This window comes from Halichoerus grypus, chromosome 11, assembly GCF_964656455.1.
Source record: "Halichoerus grypus chromosome 11, mHalGry1.hap1.1, whole genome shotgun sequence".
Lineage (NCBI taxonomy): Eukaryota > Metazoa > Chordata > Mammalia > Carnivora > Phocidae > Halichoerus > Halichoerus grypus.
Window position 1 is genome coordinate 24,434,711 of NC_135722.1, and position 23,970 is coordinate 24,458,680.

At 45.0% G+C, this 23,970-nt stretch overlaps 1 protein-coding gene across 2 annotated transcripts in view; it reads left to right on the forward strand.

Annotated features, from left to right (window-relative positions):
• The window catches only part of SLC1A2 (solute carrier family 1 member 2), a 134,280-nt gene extending 113,059 nt beyond the window's left edge, over positions 1-21,221 (forward strand). For both annotated transcript variants that reach the window (XM_036106771.2, XM_036106766.2), the window contains exons 9-11: positions 2,935-3,069; positions 14,948-15,179; positions 18,334-21,221. In XM_036106771.2, the coding sequence (XP_035962664.1) occupies positions 2,935-3,069; positions 14,948-15,179; positions 18,334-18,405 (439 nt within the window). In that variant the 3' untranslated portion in view covers positions 18,406-21,221. The remainder of the gene's footprint in view (positions 1-2,934; positions 3,070-14,947; positions 15,180-18,333) is intronic.
• The last annotated feature ends 2,749 nt before the right edge of the window (positions 21,222-23,970 follow it).

The following is a 23,970-nucleotide window of genomic DNA, read 5'->3' on the forward strand; positions in this document are numbered from 1 at the left end:
TTTCCCAAGAGATCATTAAAAATACATTGTTTCTCCATAAACTTAAAGATCGTACTTACTTGCTTATACTAATTTATCGAATCCTTACAACCACCCTGTGAGGAATGTACTTGTCTTAGCTCAGGCTGCCATGACAGAATACCACAGACCGGGGTTCTGGACCCTGGGAAGTCCGAGATGAACGTGTTGGCAAATTCAGTTCCTGGTGACTATCCTCTTCCTAGATAGTGTTGCCCTTCTTGCTGTTTGCTCACCTGGCCTTTCCTCGGTGTGTGCGGAGAGAGTGAACAAGCTCTCGTAGGTCTCCTCTGATAAGAGGACTAATCCTGTCATGAGGGCACCACACTCATGACGTACTTACCCGCCCCCCCTCCCCCGACCCCCTGAAAGGCCCTGCCTCCAAACACCATCACATTGGAGATTAGGGCTTCAACAAATGAATTTGGTAGGGGGGACACAACTCAGTCCATAGCTGTACTATAGGGGAGCCTCAGTTTCCTCATTGGTATATTGGGGACATTCTAGGGGGTTGGGAGTATTGTACCTGGGACATAGTCACCTGTCAACAAATGTTAGCTACTAGTAGTATTGCTATTAGTGATGCTCAATAAAATTCAGTACTTCTAGAATATGAGAGAAAAATGTGACAGTGATGTAGTGAGTGCCATGATGTCACTCAGGGGAAAACATGCTTCAGACCCGGGTATCCCACCTTCTAAGTCATATCGTCAGGGAATGCATGTGAGACTACCAACTTCTTTTGCTTTAAAACTCAGAGACGAACGAAAGACGAAACCCCTTCTTTTGAAGCCAAGCAAGATGATTCTGGTCCCTCAATTCTTGGCCCCGATGGTAACCACACTTCCCATTGAGTTCACACCATTAGATGAAAACTTAAGAGACGGGAGGATGGACCGGGGACCCATGATCGGGATTGATTAATTCAGTGTTGGAGGGGTCGGGGGTGGGGAGCATCAGGCCCACAGAGCATCGCAATCACGCAGATGAGTATTCTGATCCCAGCAGACGACGGTCCGGCTGTTTGACCCTAAGTTTCTCCATCTGTCCAATTCGTGGTTTCCCCCATGGAAAGCAGATACAACCATGTGTACGTTGCGGGGTTACTGTGAGGCTCTGCTGGGACAATGTGTGTGTAATACCCTGTACAGCATCCAAGAACAGCCCTAGAGAAGTGAGCCAGGGAGCGGAAGGATGGGAAAAGTGGAAAGGGATAGAGAGATGGAGAGGCGATCACTGCCCCAAGGAGCTGTTACAGGATTTAGACTCACCCGGACACTCCGCCCGTGGTAGGGTGAGACTATAAATTGGGATGAAGGAAGAGTGGGGGGACCAACTGCTAAGAAGAATTCTCTTCATAGGCTTTTGTCTCACACAGCCCGGGGGGGACCAGACCATGTGGCCATAGTGCAAAGGGATGTGTAAGAATGACTCATAACAGAAGCAACTGATGTTGTAAATAAAACGGCTGAGGCCATGACTGTTGGCACTTGGGAAGTCCCCCTTTCCTGGTGTTCTATCCATGTCAGGGAAATGACTGAGAATTCCCACCTTCCAACTCTTGGGGCTTTAGGGAAGTTTTTATTGCAAAGCAGCCTTACCCTGCCCAGATTTCCTGATAAGAATAACAATTCACATTTACTGGGGGGTTGCAAGGTGCCAGGCCTCCTCTATGTGCTTTTTATTTATTAGCTCCTGATGACCCTTTCTTAAAGATAAGGAAATCATGGCACAAAGAGGCTAAGTAAGTTGCTCAAAGTCATGTGGTTAATAAGTGACAGAGCTGGGATGCGAATCCAGGTTGTTCCATTCCATAATCTTCACTGATACCCACTATATACTATCACCTCCTATGACCCAGAAGGATCCAAGAAAAATGGAGTCCTTTAAGCCTTGACACCAGCTCTACATTGATGGGGGCAGGGGAATAGTGCAGATGGGTTCTGTCGATCCCACCTAGGCAAGGTGTCCAGATGGTGACAGGCCTATATCTGGAAGGATGGCAGTATGGAAAGACCAGTGCAAACTATAGAACCTCGTAGGGCCTTCCTGTCTTCATACGTAAGATTAGGTAAATTCAGGTCCCTCCCAATGGTAAGACCCAGGATTCTGTGCTTGGTCACAACAACGGTCTGGGCTCAGTTAAACCAGTTTGGGAGCCCTCTGCTGGACTGCAGAGACCCCCTGGTGTCTAGACAGGGCACTCGAACCCTAGATTAAACCCTCTTCCAGAGACAACTTCAAAATGGTGTTGGGCGTGCCCTTGGCATTGCGAATGATGAGAAGCTTCAGAAAGAAAACCTCCTGTTATTTCATTATCTTCCCTTGGCGCCTTCTTTCTGAATAATGTATTTTCCAGTCCATGGTGAAATGTCCAGGCGTCTGAAGCTTAATGTCATTTGGAATCTGTTGATTTGTTCCCCTGATGTCCACTCAATCGGGTCTGGATATTTGATATTCTGAGTTCTCATGTTAACACTGGCAGTGGCTTCCTCAGACTTTTGCCATGGAGTCCAGATGTCTCTGGGGGCTCACAGAGACATAAAGGATAAGCAGAAATGAGGGCAGTGGTATTCCCATGAGGGTTAGGGTGATTTGTTTTCCTTCTTTATTATTTCCTTGCCTGCTTGAGAGCCGCACTTACCTTTGTGGAGCCCTGTGATGTATTAGGCTAATTGGCTCTCCTGCTGAGGCTAAGGCTCTAATCCATGAATTTGTAAACTTCCACCGCAGTTGAGTAGAATCCAAAGAGACCCGAATTCCCGGGTCTCTTCACACTCTGGATTTCTCTGTTCTTTGAGAAACAAAAGAAATTTTATGACTGCTGGGAAAATTGGAGCTTACAGTTGCCTGCCAGGGACGGTTTGGCCAAGTCCTCTTTCTCTTCCCCTGACCCGGTCTTCTCTGTTCGCTCAGCCTCACGGCCACGCTGGCGAGTGTGGGTGCAGCCAGCATTCCCAGCGCGGGCCTCGTCACCATGCTCCTCATCCTGACGGCTGTGGGCCTGCCGACGGAGGACATCAGCCTGCTGGTGGCCGTGGACTGGCTGCTGTAAGTGCTTGCCCAGGGGCCTCTGCTGGGGATGTGAGTCCTGCCTCCCTGGGCTGGACAAGATGCAAGGTTGCAGCCAAGGTCTTCGCAAATCCCCATGACAACTTCTGCCCTCCCTCCCTCCTTCTCTCTAACATTTACTGAGCACCTCATTGGGAACTGAAGGCAAAAAAGGCATCCTGAGGACCTCCCAGTCTAGTGGAGGCATCAGATAAATTACACTACAAAGTTAAAAGCATAGCAATAAGGAACCCACTACTGATGCATGTGGGGGATCTCAGGGCATTATGCTGAATGAACGAAGCACAAAGCAGTGTGTGCGGTATGATCCCATTTATGTGAAGCTGCAGGAAAGGCAATATAATCTTAGCAATAGAAAGAGATCAGCGGTTGCCTGGGCTTGGATGGGTGAAGAGACTCATTGGGAAGGGGCACAAGGAAATCGTTAGGGGTGGTAGCAGTGTTTCATAGGCCCAGGTATGCACAGGTATCTACATTTGTCAAAACTCATCAAACCATGCACTTAACATGGGTACATTTTATCGTATGTTTGTTATACTAGATTAAAAAATATCTCACAAAGGGGCGCCTGGGTGGCACAGTCGGGTGAGTGGCTGACACTTGATTTTGGCTCACATCGTGATCTCAGGGTCCTGGGATTGAGGCCCACGTCAGGCTCGGTGCTCATCGGGGAGTTTGCTTGAGATTCTCTCTCCCTCTCCCTCTGCCCCTCCAGCTACTCGCTCATGCCTGGGCTCCCTCTCTTTCTCTCTCTCTCTTGCTCTCACCCTCACTCGAAAATAAAGAAATAAATCTTAAAAAAAATGTAGCACGCACATAAAAGATAGTGATAGAAAGAGGCACTGGTCCCAGTCTAGGATAGAAGGGCGGAATGGAGGAATCAGGCAATAATGAGCACGGCAACTGAATTTGCATGGGCACCATGTGCCAGGCATTGCACCAAGCGTTTTACGTCTGCCCCTTTCTAACAAACCTGAAGGTTTGGTATTATTACTCTTGGTGTATAGATGAAGAAACTGAGGTGACCTGAGAGTGAAGAGAGATTTGACTCCAGTTTGGCTTGGTTTGGGAGGCCACTGCGTTCTTCATCATGGCCATATTCAAGCTTCTGAAGGCAGTGATCGCTGAGCTGAATTGTAACCAGTAGGTAGATGTAGGTGGAAGGGGAGACAGGGCATTCCAGGCAAGGCCAAGGCCCGCCTGTGCAAAGGCACTGAGGCAGCAAACAGTGTGGGATTTAGTAGTACTGGAGCACAGAGTGGGAGGCAGGGACTGGTGAGAAGTGGGACAAAATGGATAGCCTGCACGGCCATGCAGAGAAGTTTGAACTTGACTGTGTCCACATAGCCCAGCTACCTTTCCCAGTATATTTACCAGTGAAGGGCATTTTCATAATGTAGGACACTTGCCCATTCACAGGGCAAGTCTAGCCAGATGGTCCCCAATAGGGAGATGGGAATCGATCCTTGCTAAGGGCCCACTCGGTCTCTGATATTCTGTGGGGTATACACTGATGCCTCCTGTCCAGTCTTGGAGCTAAGCAATAGGGGCTAGAGGATGCTGTTGGGTTCAATGTCAGGGGCACAGAGGTCCAAAGCCAAAGTGCCCGCACATTTTTTAAGACTGCTCCACATGGCAGTAGTAATATTTCTGACATCTATTGGCATAGATTTTAAGAGCCAGAAGCCATCTTTAATGCCCTTGAGTTTCCTGCATCTAAAACAACAGTTCCTTCCCCTTACCTTCGCCCTTCCAAAGGGAGAAACATGCACATGACTAAAGGGAAGGACATCTGGCAGGCTAGAAGGAAGACTGACCTCTCCACAGAGCTTGCCTGCTGTTAAGGTTTAGGTTAGAACATAGAAGTGGCTCCCCGGACATAATCTATACTCCTCAGGAGGGCTACAGGGAAGGTCATGGATCTTCCTGACTGGTTCTTTCATTACCAGAGAAGTGCTCTGAAAATACCTTTAGTGGGAAGGTGAAGGGTAAGCGAAATAGCCTCTTCTCTGTCACTGCTAGTCTCTCTCAGGGGGTGGTGGTGGGTCCTCCGTGTTAGCTCGGTTGTTCTGGGAGCCTGTGCTGGCCCCCAGGGCAGGCTTTCTCACGACGTCTGTTCTGACAAGGCAGTCATGGTGGCTGAGATTCGGCGGTGGTTTATGGGTGGAAGGATTGGGAGGGAATGGGACGAAGGAGACAAAGGAGTGGGGTGGGCTTTGGTGGGGAAGAGGACGAGAGGGAAATGAGGGCATTGGCAATAGTTTAAGGTCAGTAGGAGCTCGATACATGTGCGCTAAATTTCACCACAGGGTTGCTGTGTGATAACCAGGGGCCTTTCCACACAGGAAGAAAGGCAGAGGAAGCTGTTGAAATGAAATGTGCTTCCCCTGTGACTTTTACTTCCTGAGTCCTCTGCCTCTTGGCTCCTTGAACCCCCCCAAAACGGTGTTATTGTGGAGCTACTCTTGCCTGTGTGTCTACATTACCTCGTCTCTTCTCGAGGCTTGTTTCTGAGGCCTGAAATCCACCATTAGAGATCAATCTTTTTATAAATGATCATTATAGAGACAGCCTCCCCTCATGATCATGCAAATGCCTTTCTTTGAGTGAAAAAAAAAATGCACTAATATCATTTGGAGATGAAAAAGGGAGCTGGTACTTGGTGGATACCGTCATGTTCTTTACATCTGGTAACGATTAATCCCCAAAGGGCCCTAAGGAGTGTTTCACAGATGAGGAAACTGGGAATCAGAAAATTTAAGTGTCTTGCCTGCAGGCACAAGAGAGCTTGGGTGGTCAGGTCAGGATGCTTCACCCCAGCTGACACAGCTTCCTACTTACCACCAAGCAGACCTAGTGGTGGGCAGAAGTGGAGAGGTGCTCAGTCAGAAAGGCTTTAGGGAAGATGGACCTAGTAGGGTCACCCCTGTTCTACAGACTGACCAGGGAATTTTTTCTTTGACCTGTTTTGTTCCTCCTCCAAGATTAAAACAAAACAACAGAAAATGCCTAAATGGGGACAAATGGGGTACAATCAAGGTCTCAGCTACTCTGAGAATTCAAGCCCTCCAGTTCCAGTGCATCAGCCATTGTGGGCCCTGGGCTTCTTGGCAGTCATTTGCTTCCAAGCCTGTTGGATGAGAGTCATTTCATGAAACATCCAAGACCCTGCCCACTCCTGACCTAAATGTTAGTGAATGGAATAGGAGGGCTGGGTCCTCCCCATCACCCCACACCAGCGCTCACATGTTCATACTTGTGCGGAGATCAGGGTGTCCTAACTCCAGGGTGGGAACGTGCCAGCAGAAGGGAGTTGGCTGAACCCAAAGAGGATCATACATTTGGATTAACTATATTGATGAAACTGTATATGAGAAAACTCAATCCCAGGCTGGCCCTGGAAAGGAAGGAACAGATGAAGAGCTGTCCTCTGGTTCTGGGGTTGGATCTCAGGTGCGGGGGGCCCCGTGTGCCCAGAGAAAGGAAAGCAAACAGTCAGGAGCCCTGGATCTGAGCTCTGCACTTACTCTTTGTAGGACTTTGAGCAAGTTACTCTCTGGACTTGAGCTCTGTCATGTGAACACTGGGAATAGTAACTTGTCAGCTTAAAAGCAGAGTCTAGACCCCATGCCCTTGAGTGCCCTACTGGTTTTAAGACTTGGACTAAGATTCTGCTGGTGATGGATGTTTGTATACAAATAAGCCTGAATGTTCCTTTTAAGAAGAGAAGAAAAAGGGAGGGTAGAGGATCCTGGGAAAATGTGCGTAGGGGTCTATAGTTAGGTCAGATCTGCTTTGAATTAGTAATGGTGGCACATTCTTTCTCACCAGCAAGTGGAGCTCTGGAAACATGCTCTTGGTCATGGGCTCCGTGGCCATTGGGTATCCATCACAGTGTTAATAGGGTTCGGGGGAAGAGTTGACCCAGAGGTGCAGGGGGAGTTTGGCCATCCCCTAGGAAAATATTCGGTCAGGGGAAAGCAGAGAAAAAGAAAAGGTGAGGGTTTTTTGTTTTTTGTTTTTTTTTCTCTCCGGGCAAACCTTGTAAGCTCTCATAACTCTAGCAATTTTTCAATTTAAAACCAAACAAAGCCTGCAGTGACATTTAATGTGCCACAATGTTTGCCAACTGCTGGAGACCAGCCAGCCTCATCACTGCCCGCCAAGCCCTGGATGCTTCTCAATGGGCAGGCTTGGCCGCTCTATAAATGTCATGGTGAAAACCGAGATTCTGGGCTCTGAAAAATGCAGGAGTCCTCGAACACCGGATGGGCGGGGCTGGTAAAACCAGAACCTTCCCCAGGGCCCAAGAAGCCCTTTGTGTCAGGAATTCTCGGCAGATATTTGTAAGAGACCTCGCTGACACCCCTCTCTCTTGGAAGGAAGCAGGATGGAGTGAAAACAGGGAGCCAGTACCAGGAAGAGGTAATAAATAACCGGGTCTGGCCACAGGTGGCAAAAGGAAAGCCAAAATACAGTGAAACCCAAGTGGATCTGTGACCCATTTATCATATAAGACTGCTGGTGAGATCATTTCTGGGGACACATTTACTAGCTGGGGGATAGAGTTGAAATGGGAACTTACTAGGAAGACTTTACGGCCTCCTTCCTGCAGGGGGGAGCTCTGAAGCTCCCTGTTAGCCTCCCTCCTTGGAGGGAATAGAACCCAGTGATTCTCAAGCTTGAGCATGCGCCAAAATGTCCTGGAGATTCAGGGGATCTGGGATGGGGACCAAGAATTGACATTCACCAGTGATGCTGAGGATGCATGCCAGGAACCTTGCTTCCAGAAACCATGAATTAGAGATAGGGAAGGGGGAAGAGGAGTCCCTGGTTGTGGGTATATCAGCACCTCGATTCTTTTTCAAGCAGGGCTTGAACTCACGACCCTGAGATCAAGACCTGAGCTGAAATCAAGAGTCAGATACTTAACCGACTGAGCCACCCAGGCGCCCCTCAGTTCTTTTCTGAACACCAGTTGGCAGTTCATGCATCCAGTCAGTAAAAACAATGGAAAGGACTCAGGATACTGCTAGCTCATACTCAGCAAGTGCTCCTTAAATATTAGACAGTGTTCTAAGCACTTTACATGGACCTGTTCAAAAGTTGCCCCAAATTATGAGGCAGCTAATGTATTATTCCCATTTAACCGTTGACGAAACTGAGGCTCACGGAAAAGCAGCTTATCCTGATTTAGTGGATGTTGAATGGCTGACCTGGGATTCAAACCCAGACAATCTGGCTATTCCTTGGGGGTCCGGGCTCACCAACCTGGGTTCTCGTTCTCTTATTCAAGATGCAGGCATGTGTATATACACACAGAACTGCTTGAAGGCCTACTCTATGTCTGGTGGAAGAGGAAACCAATTCCTACATCTGCCATAGCTCTGAAGATTCTGGGGGTTTACGTTTAAATCTTTTTCTTTGATTTTTCAGTCCCATAGAATTCTTTCTATGTTACCCAGTCTATGTCGACCTCAGCATGGGATGTGACCCTTTCCCCCTAAGTCCTTCCCTCCCTTGACAAAGTGTCCCTGACTCAAGGTGGTGAAATTACAGATCAGGGTGGGGTGGGAGTGGGGCTACAGTTCTGCACGGCAAAATCATTTTTTAAAGTATCACAAAAAAAATACGGAAAAACGGGGTGGGGTAAAGCTCAAGAGAGTGGTAAGATGAAAAAGAGAAAATGTCCCTCTATCTACCATTGAATCTTGAGTTTTGTTTCACTGAAGTAATCACTGTTAATAATTTCAGGTAGCATGGAAACAACAATTTAATATGAAGCACCCCTTTTCTTTAAAAAAAAATCCTTTAGTGCCCACCATCCCCCTCCTAGGCTCTTCTCTCTGCTCTGTTTTGCCCTTCGGTCCCCATCTCTCCGTGCCTTGCTGCGCCCCCTCCCCTCCATCTCTGTGCTCACCCCCAGCAATCAGGACACCTCTCTGGTTTTTGCAGGCAAGGTAATTTGGGCTCTCTGTCTCTCCTTCCTCCTCCCTCTACATCTTACCCTGGCCCGAACTTTTCACCACCAAGACAGCCAGCCAGACATCTGCTGAACAAAAGACAGTTGTCTTTCTAGACTTTATCTGCCCTCTTTAACAATCCATCCCTGCCCCTCCTCCCTCACATGCCTGCCCACCCACCTCCCCCAACACTGCCCATGTCATGAACCAGTCCTACATGGTATCAGCACTCAGAGAGCTGATAGTCTAGTAATGGGGACAGATGCAGTCAAAAATCCCAGCCGAGGTGTGCTAAGTGCAAAAAGAGGAATGCACCAGACTTGGTGGAGGAACAAAAGAGGAATTAGAACATTCCCCTTTTCACTTGGACTCCTGATGATAGCGATGGGGAGGCGGAGGCAGAAGAGCCAACTGAGTTGGTGTCTGGCCCTCTGACAGGCCTTTTATATGCAGAGTTTGGCAGAACACCTCTTAATGACAGGCACTCAGGCCACATTAGCAGTTACTTTCTTCTCAAAATGCTTGGATGGAGGGATTACTTTCCATAGTTTACAAATGAGAAAGCTGAGCAGGAAAAGCTACGTACCTTGCCCTGCTGGAGCCTGGATCACAATCCAGGCTCCCATCCAAAGTTCACACTCTTCACCAGTGCTTCGGTGGGCCCTCCTTCCCTTCTCAACTCCATGTGGCTTTAGCCCTTGGATGCTTCGGGTTGTGCCAGCCTTCTTAGGCCTGGGGCCTCGGGGGATCCCTCTGCCACACTGTGCACCCTGCATTCCAAGGGGCAGACGTGATGGTTTGTGTCTATGAATGCGAAGTTGAATCACGTGAAATTGCCAATGTTTGGCCTTAGGGAATCACTGAAACGGCAATTTCATATGGTTTAGCCCAATACAAGGAACCAGATGCATTTTGGGTGACCCTGCTCCCTTGGCTTTGTTATTTCATGAGAACCGGGACTTTCAGACAATTCTAACACCCTCCTGCCAGAGGATTTAGATCAAGAGATAGAGAAGAGAGAGAGAGGACCTTGGCAATTGCCTTTCTCCCAGGGAACCAGACCAGGTGCCTCAGGGTGAATCACTAAGGCAAGACCCTCTCTCATCTTTGGCTCCTGGTGGCCCCAGAGCTATGGCGTCTGTGGTGGATCCCGTTCGGTGAAAGATTCTAACCTCACCTCTGTCTCCTTTTCACAGTTCTCACACACAGTGTCCAGACTCAAGGATAGCACCAAGCACTCTAAAATGCTTTTTACCAAGTAGCCTTGAAGTACTTGAGGTCAGCAGGGTTTCCTGAACAGTCAGGGCTGGTTGTGAGACAAAATGAAAGTATTTGCCTGTTGGAGAAATTTCCACATGTGAACCGTAAACTCCCGTATCCTGCTTTTGGCCAGACTTGGACTTCCCCGGAGTTGGTCAGACATTCCCCTGGTGGCCTCAGCAGCAAACCAAAAATTCTATCTCCCGTCTCTCCCCATCTTCCCTTCCCTCCCTTCACCTTCTCAGTCAGCTGTCTTGAATAAGTTGATAACAAATAATGTCGCCACTTAATCTTTCTCCTTCAATTTTCTATCCCTGGTGAGGCGGCTTCTCTCTCTGTCTCTGGCTTATAACTGCCCTGGCTGGATCAGTAGCGGCCCCTCTGTCGCTAAAACCAGGGGCACTTTTTCTTTTCTTACCTGACCTCTAGGCAGTAATTGGCATTGTCCACCACACCCTTATTTTTGAAACATGCTTCCCCCAAACTCTTCCATTTTTCTTCCACCTTTGCAGACTCTTACGCCTGTTCCCATTCCTTAAATGTTGGTCACCCTCGGGGTCCTAGACAAGACTGTCTCCTCTTCTCACTCTCCATTCTCTCCAAGGATGAACCAAACACACCTGTGGCATCCACCCATCGCCGCTTTAGGTGTCGACTCCTAACTCACTATGTGCAGCCCAGTCGTCGCTCCTGATCTTTAGTCCATATTCCCAAGCACTTGTGGACATCTCTGTTTTGCTGGCTCCCAAATCTCAGACCCAGTATGTTCAAGCTGACACGAGAACCTTTCTCATCCCAACCTGTCGTATCCCATACGTATGGTGGCACTGTCCACTGATTTCCCAAAATCAGAAGCCTGAGAGGAACCCTTGCCTCTTTTCTCATTTATTCTCTATAACCAGTCAGTGCTCAAATCCTGTAATTCTGTCTCGTAACCTTCCACCACATCTTCACTACGTGGATTTTGCTCTTTCAGCCTTATCCTTCTTCAGACCATCCTTCATACTGGAACAAGCATGGTCTTGCTCTTCAGTGGCTCCTCATCACCCTTGGGATAATGCTCCAACTTCTGAACTTGGCTGATAAAGCCATACATGATTTGGTCGGTTCTTACCTTCTGCCTCTCATTACACTCATTTGCCTCCTGAATGCTCTTAGGTGCTCTTATCCCCTCAATTTCACATTATTTATTTCTTCTCTGTAGCTCATTATCTCAGACTTATCTTTGGGACCTAACTTGAGATACTTCTACTCAAGTCTTTCCTGGGGCCCAAGTGTAGAGAAAATGTCCTACCTTCAAAATCCCATAACACCCAGCACTTATTCCTATTAGAACATTTATCTCACTCTATGGGGGACACAGACAAGTAAAGAGAGTGTGGGTTCTAGGAGGAAGAGGGAGCACAGGAAGGGCCTTTTCTTGTTCTTTGTTGACAGGGCACTGGACATACTGCCCTGCACACACTAAGATGCCCATTGTATGAATGAATGAACTAACAAAGAGCTCAGCAAGTATTAGAGTCTGTGTTCTCTTCTTATTTCTGCATAACCATTTGGATGCTCATGTGCTCCTGCAATCTTTAATGAGTACTTAAGGTGTGCTGAATATTTCTCTCATTTTATTTAACCCTCACAATATCCTGTGAGGTCAGGATTAGCCCCATTCCATATTTCATGCTCAGGTGAGAGGTGATTTGCTCTAGGTAAGAGAGTCAGAAGATCTGGGTTAGGGTTCTAGTCCTAAGTCCAGGGCCCTTCCCATCTTGATTTTGGTGTCAAACATCAGTATGCTTTGATTCTGCCCATTTCCGTCTTCCATTCATTCCTGGCCTGATATCTATTTCCTCTGGTCAGAGTTCATTTTCAAGTTCAAGGAAGTCTGAGGGTATGGAAGAGATATTCTATTCCAAAAACTTGGTTCAGTGGCTGCTCTGGAGAGTTCGGATTTGATGTCAGAAAAGGTCAAGGGTGGAGGAAACAAGAGTTTGTAAACTTATATCACCCATTTGGGTGGCAATGGATTTATTAAACTGAAAATGTCATTAACCCTTGAGCATAGTATCTTGTGCTTTCGCCCACATGATGGGGGTATGAGTGATAGCTATTCCCAAAAGGGAAAGGAGCCAGCATATAATGAATATTCAGTATGGGTCAGGAACTGGTTTTATCTTCTTGAAATCCTATAAAATAGGTATTTTGCCTGCATGAGAAAAATTCTGGTAGAGGAAGTGACCGAGGTTATATAGTCAGTAAGTGGCTGAGCTAGTTTCGGAATCAGAGCTGCCTGGCTCCCAGGCACTTTGCATCATGTGGCAGACGGTGGGTCCTGGAGGCACGCTGCCTGTGCTCGGATTTGGTTCTATGACTTTATTAGGATGTGTAACTTTGCGAAGCCACTTAATCTCTCCAGACTTCAGAGTTTTCATTTCTTAAGTGTAGGATAATAATACTTCTTATGGGTTGTGGAGAGGATTAAACAAGGTAATATCTGTAAAGCATATTCCTATACATATTAAATGTGATATATCAGCTCCCATCATCATCATTGTCATCACCATCATCATCCTCCTCTACACCACCACTGCCTTCAGTCCATCTACTTGCCAATAATGTAGATCCTTCTGGGCCATGATATAAATGGGTACTCAGAATTCCTCTTGAAGACTTGAGCGCTCTTTGGAATTTAACAATTGGTCAAGGATGTTAGGTGCATGGCTCAGGACACATGCCAGGAGGGATTGAAAGTATAGTTGAAACACAACAAAGGAGACCACAGCTATGTGATGGACAAATAAATCAGCTGGTTAGCTGGGAGTGCGACCCTAGGAATTGTCCTGCAAATAGGGCTAATGTTTTCAGGGGGAGATGGTAGCTTAACTCGGCATGTTTGGGCATTCTACCTAGTTGCTGCCAAAAACATATTTAAATTGACTTGATAAGATTTATAGTAATAAAGTACACATCATGTAATAACTAATGTTTTGTGAGCTCTTGCTAAATGTCTCAGAGAATTCTGTGCTGAGCACTTTGTTATCTTATTTAATCTTTGCGATAACCCAGTGTTGTGGACATTTTTATTATTTTGATCTTACAGATGAGGCCACTAAGGCTCACAGTTAAACGTTAAGGATGATCAGCGTTGTCCAGCAAGTAGAAGAAAAAGCTAGCATTTGAATCCAAGTCACGCTGTCTCCAGAGTCCATATTTTTTCTTAACTATCATCATCCCCTTCCACTGGTGCTTCTTACCAATCTCGGCTTCAGGTGCCTAATTTTGTGGAGGACCTCAAGAGCCAGTCTTCCTTCATGTACAGACTTTATCGCCCTGAGGCAGATTCGCCAAAGCAGAAGGGAAGAGAGGAGCATTCTCAGATGGAGATATGCCCCTGAGAGTTGAAGGGTTCTGATCTTTATTTTTGCATGGGGAACATCTTCCCACTTGAAACCAGAGGCTAGCTGGCTCACAAGCTCACAGGCCAGACTCCTCCTGGTGCAGCTTCATTTCTTTAATGAGAAATAGATTTAATAGTAGCAACTAGAATTTATGTTAGGCCTTTGTTCTAAGAACCAATTAAGACTTTCACTTTGCCTTGAACTAATTCTAATATCCTTATATATTTTTTTGAATTCAAAGCTAGAGTGTCCTGGACTAAGATGTCTTAGCAATATTTTTGCCTAAATTCTTTCTTTTTTAGAAAAAAGATTTTGATCTTCCAGCATCCTTCTCTCTCAGACTTCGAGTATCCCATACACATGGTTAAAAGGACTCTTCACACCAATTTGTACTAATGGACAAGAGAACACAACTTACTCCTAACAACTTAGTTTTCCCAGTGCTGACTTTCTAAGAAGGAGAGTTCTGGACCATCTGGTTTTTTCAAATCAGAACTTGGGAAACAAGATTTGAGGAAGGGTTTTTCCTGACACTTCCTGATTCAAGAGGGACTCTGGAAGATTTAATTTTTTTAGGTTACCAGAGAGAGCCTGACAAAGTGTTCTGGTTTTTCCAGGACACACAGTCACTGCACATATTGGTCAGGGAGAAAATTGTGGCTGTGTGTCTCATCCCTCAGCTGTGTCCATGTATATGTTGGTGTTGGGGGAAGAGTGAGGTGCAGAGGGAAATGCAGTGTCAGTATGAATCCTTACGAAGAGATGAATTCTCTATTACAGGAGAATTCACAGGTAGAATGAATAAGTAACATGAGTGGAGGTAATCTGGAGTCTTTGAAGAATGGTTTAAATCAAGAGGAATTGTTGGACACAGCTTGCAGTGTCTGGAGCCTGGGTGCTAATTCTGAGATCTGAGAACGATTTCCCTCCAATTCTCCCTTCTCTCCTTTTTCTTTGTTGTTTTTTATTGGGTTTTTATCATCTATCAGACATTCTGCTAAGCCCTTTATGTACATGATCTCATTTAATTTTCACACAAGCTGATGAGAGAAGTATGATTGTTACCTCCAATTGACCAACAAGGAAATCAAGGCTTGTAAAGATTAAGTAATTTGCCCCAGATCAGGAAGAGGGAAAAGTAGAGCCAGAACTCAATCCCAGGTTTCTCTGGCTCTAGACCTTGACCTCTCGACCTCCATGTCACTGCTTCTTCACTAAACGTTTTCTGTTCTTTGTTCCCAGGGACAGGATGAGAACTTCAGTCAATGTTGTGGGGGACTCTTTTGGGGCTGGGATTGTCTATCACCTCTCCAAGTCTGAGCTGGATACCATTGACTCCCAGCATCGAGTGCACGAAGATATTGAAATGACCAAGACTCATTCCATTTATGATGACGTGAAGAACCATAGGGAAAGCAACTCTAATCAATGTGTCTATGCCGCACACAACTCTGTCATAGTAGATGAGTGCAAGGTACCTTTCCCATTCATGGATATTGAGACCTGTATATAATAGTGCATGCTCCGGTTTCCTAAGACAAGCACAAAAATCCCTGCATGTATTATTGTCACATTTATTTCTCTGAAAGATCGTGTAACCCAAGCTTCTGTGCGTCCCAGATCATCTAACTCTGTGTCTAACGTGGCAGGAAATCATCAAGTCTAACAGTGAGAGAGCCAATCAGTTGCTTGGTTCATCCATGTGATGTAAAACAGTCATTCTGATCCCCCCATCCAACCACTCCACAAATTTGATTGGTTTTCTTGAACATTTTTCCGAAAAATTTGGTTTCTAAGGCTTTGCTGGATTTCAAATATTCTATTCCTTGAATGAAACACCAAGAGAAATACCCAGAATCACTTCATTTACATAGCATAACTATTCCTTCTTGCTGTGTATTACATATTGGTCAAAAATATGCCCACCCAACTTTGCGCAACTATCTTTCTCTTAATTATTTTTGTGAGAAGGTGAGTTTTGAACTGGCAGTCACTTTGCTCCAAGAATGGGGAAGCTATTTCAAGTAAAGGATAACTATCCTTCAGGACAATTATCCATAGACACTACATTTCCTACAGTGGCAGCACCATCTTTCCTGAAGCATGGGTGTTCTGGACTCTTTCACAAGCTGCTGGGTGCTAAGTCTTCAAGCTTGATGGGCTCTGTCCAGCCTTCATTGTAACTAACTTGACATTTTCAAAGACAGAGTGTCATGACCAGAGTGAAGCAAACTTGGAGAAACCCTGGCAGGTGAGCAGAATCAGCTCCGGGGGTTGGGTTACTAATATGGTTCCAGGCAGCAACTGAGGGCAAGCTGTACCCGATACAGATTTCCGATACCTTTTTGACTCCTGTTGACAAGATCTCATTTAATAGTTAATTTCTTCCTGGGTTACTTCTGAGTCATTCCAAGTATACACCATGGCTTCTGCCAGACAATTAAGGATAACATAGAAGTGATTCTCTTTACTGGAATGTAACATAGATCCAGAAGTCTAATGGACCAGCAACAGTCTTCTGCTCATCCCCTCTATATCAGGTACATGTGTGGATGAGCCAAGGCTCTGTATAAATTAAGGAAGGACTCACCCATCAAGAGACAACTGCAAAAATTAATTGACTCAGTGAAAATGTTTCGAATTATTAGAAATTCAGATGTACCTAAAGCACATATTCCACTCTCCTGGAAAGTTAGTGTTTCCCACATCTAAACAAATGTGCTGGATTATTCCCCATCAAAATGTTAGTTTGGGTCAACAAGGGTCCATGTTCCCGTGGAATGGCTTTATGTTCTATTTAACAAGTATTTATTGTGTGCCTTGTGGGGTTTAGTTGAGCACTGCCATCTCATTCCTATGACCTCCTATATTTTGATCATTCATCAAATGTTTATTGAGTGCTCATGATCTGCAAAGCCGTGAAATGGGCATGGGAGGACAGCAAAGCGAATGTCTAATTTTGTAGTAAAGATAAGGCTTAAACCTCCTTCTGGTCCATTCTCCGTCTCACTGTTTTTAAACACCAAGATGGGAGACATCAATGCTTCCTGCCAGGCTCCCTCTCCTTCTTGCTTTTCTATTACCCAGGTGGTTGGAGGAGAGAGAGATGGGATGGACTGGGGAGTGGAGCCCCAGCTTCCTTGAACCCAGCCAGAAAAAAGAAAGAAATGCTAAAAAAAAAAAAAGAGAGAGACAGAGAGAGAAAGAAAGAAAAAAAAAAAAGCTGCTGTCCCGGCCACTTTGGAAACACAGGCCCCAGTATTCAACCATGATGACAACACAGGGCACCACCCCCAGGTGCTGTCTGGTGTTCCAGAGGCACCTCAACGTGATTTATAATTTTGCACAGCTATTGATCTGGTTCATCACTCAAAGCCGAACAGGCACATTCAAGGTCGGAGTGAACAGGCAGCTTTCTCCGGGCAGACACTTTGCTCCTGGTGGTCTTTCCTGACAGTTCACCGAAGGGGAAACAAATTTGCCGCAGCTCTGGTCAAAATGTTAACCACTTCAAGAATCGTGGCATCGCATTGGCCTCTTCTGTTTTCAAGCTCTTTCCTTTGTCATCGTAGTTTGACGTTATGCTTGAACTTTTTAATTTTAATCAGAGTAACTGCACGTGGGGTGGTCATGGCTTGTTGCATGGTCTTTCTAGAAGAATATGGGGGCTGCCGGGGATCAGAGGAGGCATGAGTAGCTTGTATTTTCACGCACCTGGTTCAGTTGTCTGTCCCTAGCATGTTATCTGTGTTCCTAATGCATGCGTTTCACTTCCACTCGGGTAAGAAGAAGGTCAGATTTCTTTCAAACATTGCTGCATTTGTCATGTCTCCATATCCTAATGCTTCCATAAATCCAGTCTCTCCATTATGTGGAATATCAGTCGTGGGTTTAAGTTTGCACATGACGTTGAGGACAGACAGATGGAAGGTAAGCTAGGAAACAATTTAGAAGTGGAGGGGTACACCTCCCGTTCGGTGTAAGGGTTCAGTTCACTTAGAGCCAGGGAAGCCCTAATATAGACAGGCTGGTGGTGATACCTGATTATGAAATGTCTGCACTGAAATCATTTAGGTATGCTTGTCACTGACCTCTGGCTTTTAATCCTTTCTTTTCTTTTTCATGTTTAAAGCCTGGATAGCTTATTTGGTATCCAGACTCTCACGATTTCTGATTTTGCAATTGGGCATGTATAAGCCGACTTGGCCTCCTTGGAACTGAACCTTCCACACGCATGTGTAGAACTAGCTGTCGAGTTCTGGGGGGTTTTCTCTGGTTGTTGGGAGTAGCACAAGGACACTGTTTTGTTAAGGACTGCATTCTTACATGATGGGTCTGTGTGTAGTTTGACACGCCCACAACCCTAAAAGCATAGTAGACGTTATCCCCCAAACAGCAAACTGTCTCTAGCTCCTCAATACTCCCCAAGGCAAATGTGGACTTTTCAATATTTACAAATCCGTGTTGAAAAGCAAGATGGGCTCCAAATCTGTTGGGAAAGAATGACATTTAAAACTAATATGGAAGTCATGTAGCCTAACTTGGATCTGGTGCTCCTCCGCATAACCTGTGGGGTGGTTTTCAGATTTGTGGCCTGTTAGCTGGATGCTGATGATAATTATTTTCAGGTGACTCTGGCAGCCAACGGAAAGTCCGCCGACTGCGGAGTCGAGGAAGAACCAGGGAAACGTGAAAAATAAGGATATGACTCTCAGCAAATTTTTGAACAAACTCCCCAGCATATCTTATGGTAAAAAGAGAATATAAACAAGCTGTCTTTAAAAAGGAAAAAAAAAGTGCACCTATTTCTGTGTTTACTTAATCTGCTAGCCAAGGCTTTGAGGATCTGTTGTGAGTCAGTGATAGGCGCGGTGCTGTGTCTTTGCCAAGTGATGCTTTGTAACTGCCTCATTTTCTCACCTGTATTATTGTCTGAACGGAGATTGCTGGAGGAATCAGTTTGAATTGAAGACACATTCTTGCCAGCTTCCCTTTGCTCTCTAAATGCAGAGCCTCGGAAGCTCTTTTCCCAGGGGACATGACTAAAGCGATGTGGTACACTCCGGGGACTTGGGATAAAGAGCAGACACTCAGTGTGTGATTCCTTCAAGTGTTCTCCATGCTTCTGCTTTGTTATGCACAAGAGATTCTATTAGAAGCCCCTAGACGTAATTCTCTTGAAATGTCTTGTAGAGTTTGCCCATGGGTTGATTAAAAGCAATTCCCTGTCTTCGGGAACTCAGAATCTATCTTCTGTATACTCTTTCAACTAAATATTTCAAAGAGGATGGTAGTGGGAACCGTGTTCTTCAAGGCAGCTGATTACGGAACCCACTGAGTTTCTGCTCTGCCCTATCCGGTCTGGGGAAATAATCACTGAAATTTCAAAGTAGGTTTCATAATTTGCTCTCAATTTGATAATGGATTAGGATGTAATTTGCATATGGCCGCTGTACATATTGACAAAAGTAAGAGAGCACAGCCAACGTAAACTTTAACCAGATTCAAATATTCAAATTCGTTTGTGTTTGGTTTGCATTCACCTGGCATAGTGAAATCAAGTGAGATGATTTGATTGATGCTTTACTTTCTTTGTTTCAGCTGTAAAATTCTTCTTTGGACTTCTAACAAAAAAAAAGGAGATTTTTTAAATCAGCAAATTATTTTAGTTACAGTCTCATTAACCTAGAAGGCCAAATCATTCGACTCTCCTCACACGTGGAGGACAGTTACATTGGCTGCGCCTCTTAATACCGTCTCTCGATAAAAAACAAAACATCGTCATTGATCTAACATGTAGAAAGCTTTCTGTTGTATTCTCTCAAAGCACCTAAAACTACTTACGGGGCACAGTTGAAAGCAGAGCCAATCTGCTTCCCAGTCTTCTCTTTAGTAAGGAACAGAAAACAAACGTGCAAAATCCTATAAAGGTGACATTCCCATGGCAAAGTCAAGGCAGCCTTGAGCCATGAAATGGGAGCAAATGATGGCTCCTCACAACTTCACAGATGGCGTCTTCAAGGCTGTCATGGTTTGAGGGAGTAAATAATATAAGTGGATTAGCACCGTGCCTTGTATACCATTGGCACCCAGTGAATCCTGATGATGGATTGTGCAAACTAAACTTGTCAGTTTCTCTACTATCATTTTCTGTTGAATAACTCACAGTATTTTCCTAAGGTTGCAGGCTTTGGGAGTTTGCTGGTAACTTGAACATGAATCACTGAGAAATAAGTACATTTGACTGACTGCAAGGAGCGTGTAGAACCTTGGTCCACATGTAGGCGTCAGGTGGTCATCAGAGACCAGCAGATGGGTGCTGGGGTACACACTAATAGTTGTAGGGTCCAAATGCTCTGAGAAGAGGTCATGTATATAGACATCACATACCCTTTATTACCTATTCTTGGTGACTTTTCTCTTCCAAACCAGACACCTTTGGAACATGCAAGAGACATAAGATTCCAATTGCTTTTGTCTCTCAAACCTTGTTATTTTTAGATAAGGATCACTGTTGAGCAGTATTAAGCAGCTTTTTGCCTTTTTTTTTTTAATATTATTGGTCTTCATTTTCATTAGATGGACAGTTAATTGGGTCGCCAAGGACGTGCTGAAATGTAGTAGTGGACAATGCATCCTTTACGGCAGATACTGTGGGTCAAGGGGACAGTTCCTGGATTTGGCTGTGAAACTGTTATGGATTGTCTTTAAGTGGTGCTCCCAAGAGCTTTTTGATGGTAGAGAGAAGGATCTAGGCAAGGCACTGAGGAGTTTGTGGGTTTCGCTGTTTAAGGCCAGCTTAGCACTTGTACACGCTGACATGTTTCTCAAAAGAGTGGTCTTGGGATCGTCTTCCCAAGACTCCACCTCAATGTCTTCCTGCTTTGCTTTGTCTTCCTAGTTATCCTATAAATATATAAGGGGACAATGTGTTCAGAAGAAACAAGGTGTACAGCTTAACAAAACAGGTTTTTCTGGTGTAGACTACCTGTAATACATTTCACGAGAACATACTTAGGAAATCACTTTCATCTGGAAATTCACATCATATTTAAACTGAATAATCTGTCAAATTCAGGACTAACCTGAAAATCCAGGATGTATGTAGAGCTGACGTATGATTGTGTTCTCTATTTTTTTAGGTCTCATTCATTCTTCTTATGCCATGCCCATTTGGGCTTCCCTTGGCCAGCATGAGTGCCATAAACAGAACAAACAGATCCAGAGTATACCTCTAAGCACCTTTTTCTAAATAAGATACGTATAATCTTTCCGTTACATGCACAGATTTATATTAATAGGTTCAACACAGATATAAATGCTTGTAACAGTTCATTAATATTTGATGATGCATAAGTTATATACAGACACAAGAGGCCAGATCCATACACCGCAACCCATAAGGTCTGTAAGTCAGGGCTTTGGCAACACCATTTTGTTACAGACTCATTCACTCTTTTTAGGAATCCGAATCATTTTGAGAGAAAATCAACTGAACAGACTTTCATCCTCCCCTTTATAATTTTTGCCCACTGGGAAACCCAAGTAGAATTACCATTTGATTACCAACTACAATTCAATGAGCTAAATCCAGTCAGCAGGAAGAATGGCTTATCTCTCAAGCTAAGGCTTTACCTTAGGTCTTTGAGGATGTGCCTCCCGTGCAGAGCATCACAGAATCAAGGCAATCATCTAGATCATATAGATCTTTAATAAAGGTCTTCAGGTAATAAGATCTGAACCAAGTAGATGCCAGATTCAATTCTTTATTTCCTGTTGGGTGTGGAAACACAGCCCGTAGTCTCATTGCCTGAAGAAGTTACCTTGTCCCATAAAAGAAAAGTATTAGCTTCTCCTCTGCAACTATTGGTCAGCCGAAAGAAAGGGTGCCAAATGCCTCACTCCTGGATTTAGACTGGTGGAAACTGAGAAGGGCTTAGGGGAAATTCAGTTTATGGGGAGATGTATTCCTGGTAGGAAATATCAGGAATCCCAATGACTGAGTAGCTGACCTCAGGTCATTTCCAACCTTGCATGGGGAAGTATGTCACTTGCAAGCATATCTAGTCAAGAAACCTTTCCGGAGTTGGGTAACTCATCTACTGGCTCCCTGAAAGGAAACCCAGTCCTGCCATGTTTTTGCAAATACCACACTTCCTTTGGTTCTCAGGAGCAAACGTTATGGTACAATGTTGTACTTTTGTCAGAATCAAGGAATCTGTCTGTGCTATAGTGTCCCATGAAATATGGCAGTAAGTCCAAATCAGTACACACATGCTCAGAGAGAATTTTTCCATGGTTCAGACTTTTGATGAGAAGGTCTTTGCAGCTCTTGCTTGGCTTGATGGCCAAAAGGGCTCAGCAGTTAAACCCAACGGAGGTGGCTCTTCTTCCCTGCTTTTTGAGTCTTGGGGCCATACAGTTGTCTAGGTTGCTGGTATTGCTTTCCTTATTCTCCAAATAAATTCATTCCAAGGCAAGAAAAAGGACCAATGAGATTTTTTTCAGTTATTGTAATACGCACTCTTGGACTATTAGGGTCACGCTAAGTGTACACTTTGTCCCCTTCACCTATTTTGCCCATCCCCCCCACTCACCTCTCCTCTGGCAACCAGCAATTTGTTCTCTATATTCAAGAGTCTGGCTTTTTCATTTGCCTCTTTTTATCTTTGTTCCTTTGTTTTGTTTCTTAAATTCCACATATGAGTGAAATCATCTGGTATTTGTTTCTCTCTGATGGGCTTATTTCACTTAGCTTTATATCCCTTCTAAAGATTAAGTTTAAGCAAAGAGCCTGAAGGAATTCTGAAGTGAGAGTTTTGTACATCTAGCTGCCAGAGATTAACAGCCTCAGTATCTCTGGTACTTTCTGGCTGAAATCTAGAATAAGGGCCACCGAGTGCCAACCTGGGCAGGCGCTATAGGCAGACTGTTCTCCTTAGGTGAAGCGAGTCCAAAGCTGCTCATGCTATAGTTGCTTGTGGTTTTCCCAAAAGGAAAACCCAACTGCCCACTCTTCCTTCTCCTTTCTCATTCCACCTGTCATCATTGCTGCTTAAGAGACAATTTAGTAAAAGACCACATGTTAGTGCAAGGGTTGGTTCTAGAAAAGATGACAAGGAATCTTAATCGAATACTATCTCATTTCATAGCCTAACACAGTGAATTCACATAATGATGTAGGGAGGATGAGAAATAATGCCGTTGGGTACAAGAAACATTTGACTTAGACTCCGCCAGCTTTTAGCTGTATAACTTAGACAAGTCGCTTTATGCCCAAGCCTCATTCCTTCCCATATGCAAAGTGAAGGGGTTGGATTAAGTGATTAAAACTCTCTTCGAGCCCTAAGGATCCATGATATTATGATCTCTGCTTTAATTTCTTTTTTTCATAAGAGGCTTACTACTATAAAGTATGACTTGCTTATATTTTAAGTCAGAGTGGCCCACAATAAGGAATAATCAATTTGGATTGTTTTTCATCCCCTTGGGGCAATATTAAATTCAAGCCTCTCTCTCCATTTGATGTTTTACAACAAGCTTGGAAGATGGCCACGTTAATCCATAGTTTGGTGTTTTGGGATACAAACAGACATCCTTTGACAAAACTGCCCTTTTGCCTAACTCACTGTCTTAGTAGAAGTAGCAATTCAGCTCAGAGAAAACTGCTGCCACAGGGGTAGGGCGAGTCCAGAGCCTCACTCAGGGCCTTAGATCATTCCCACTGTAGCAACAGAGCCCACTCCGAACCCAAAACACACAGTTTTCTGCACACCGTCCTCATTGCCAACCCAGTACGGGAATCTGGGAGTCTTTGGCAAATAAACTTGAACACTCTTAGGAAATTTGGTGCAAGACTTACACAGTAACAGCAACTGTCTGTCAATACCTTCCCTCCCTGCTTATACACAGACATGCACAGCCGAGCACAGGCTGAGCCTGGGCCAAGTCCTTTCTCTACAGGGATATTTGAATTCATTTTCAAATGGTCGTCTTGGTTGGTTTTTATCATGGACCTCCCATCATAGCTATAGAGAAGCTCTACCTTACAAGAGTGGAGTTGTGCTGGTTATCATTGTGCCCTTCCGTGCCTGAGGGGTTTCCAGGGCAGATAAAGTGCATGGTCTGTCTGCAAGGTGCATGCCACCAGCATGGCTTTTGGACACCTTCTTGCACTTTCTGGTACTGCTGCAATGGGCCCCTGCTTTCATCCTTGCTCTGAGCCCAAACTCCTGCTAAATATGGAATAGGTTTGGTATTTACTT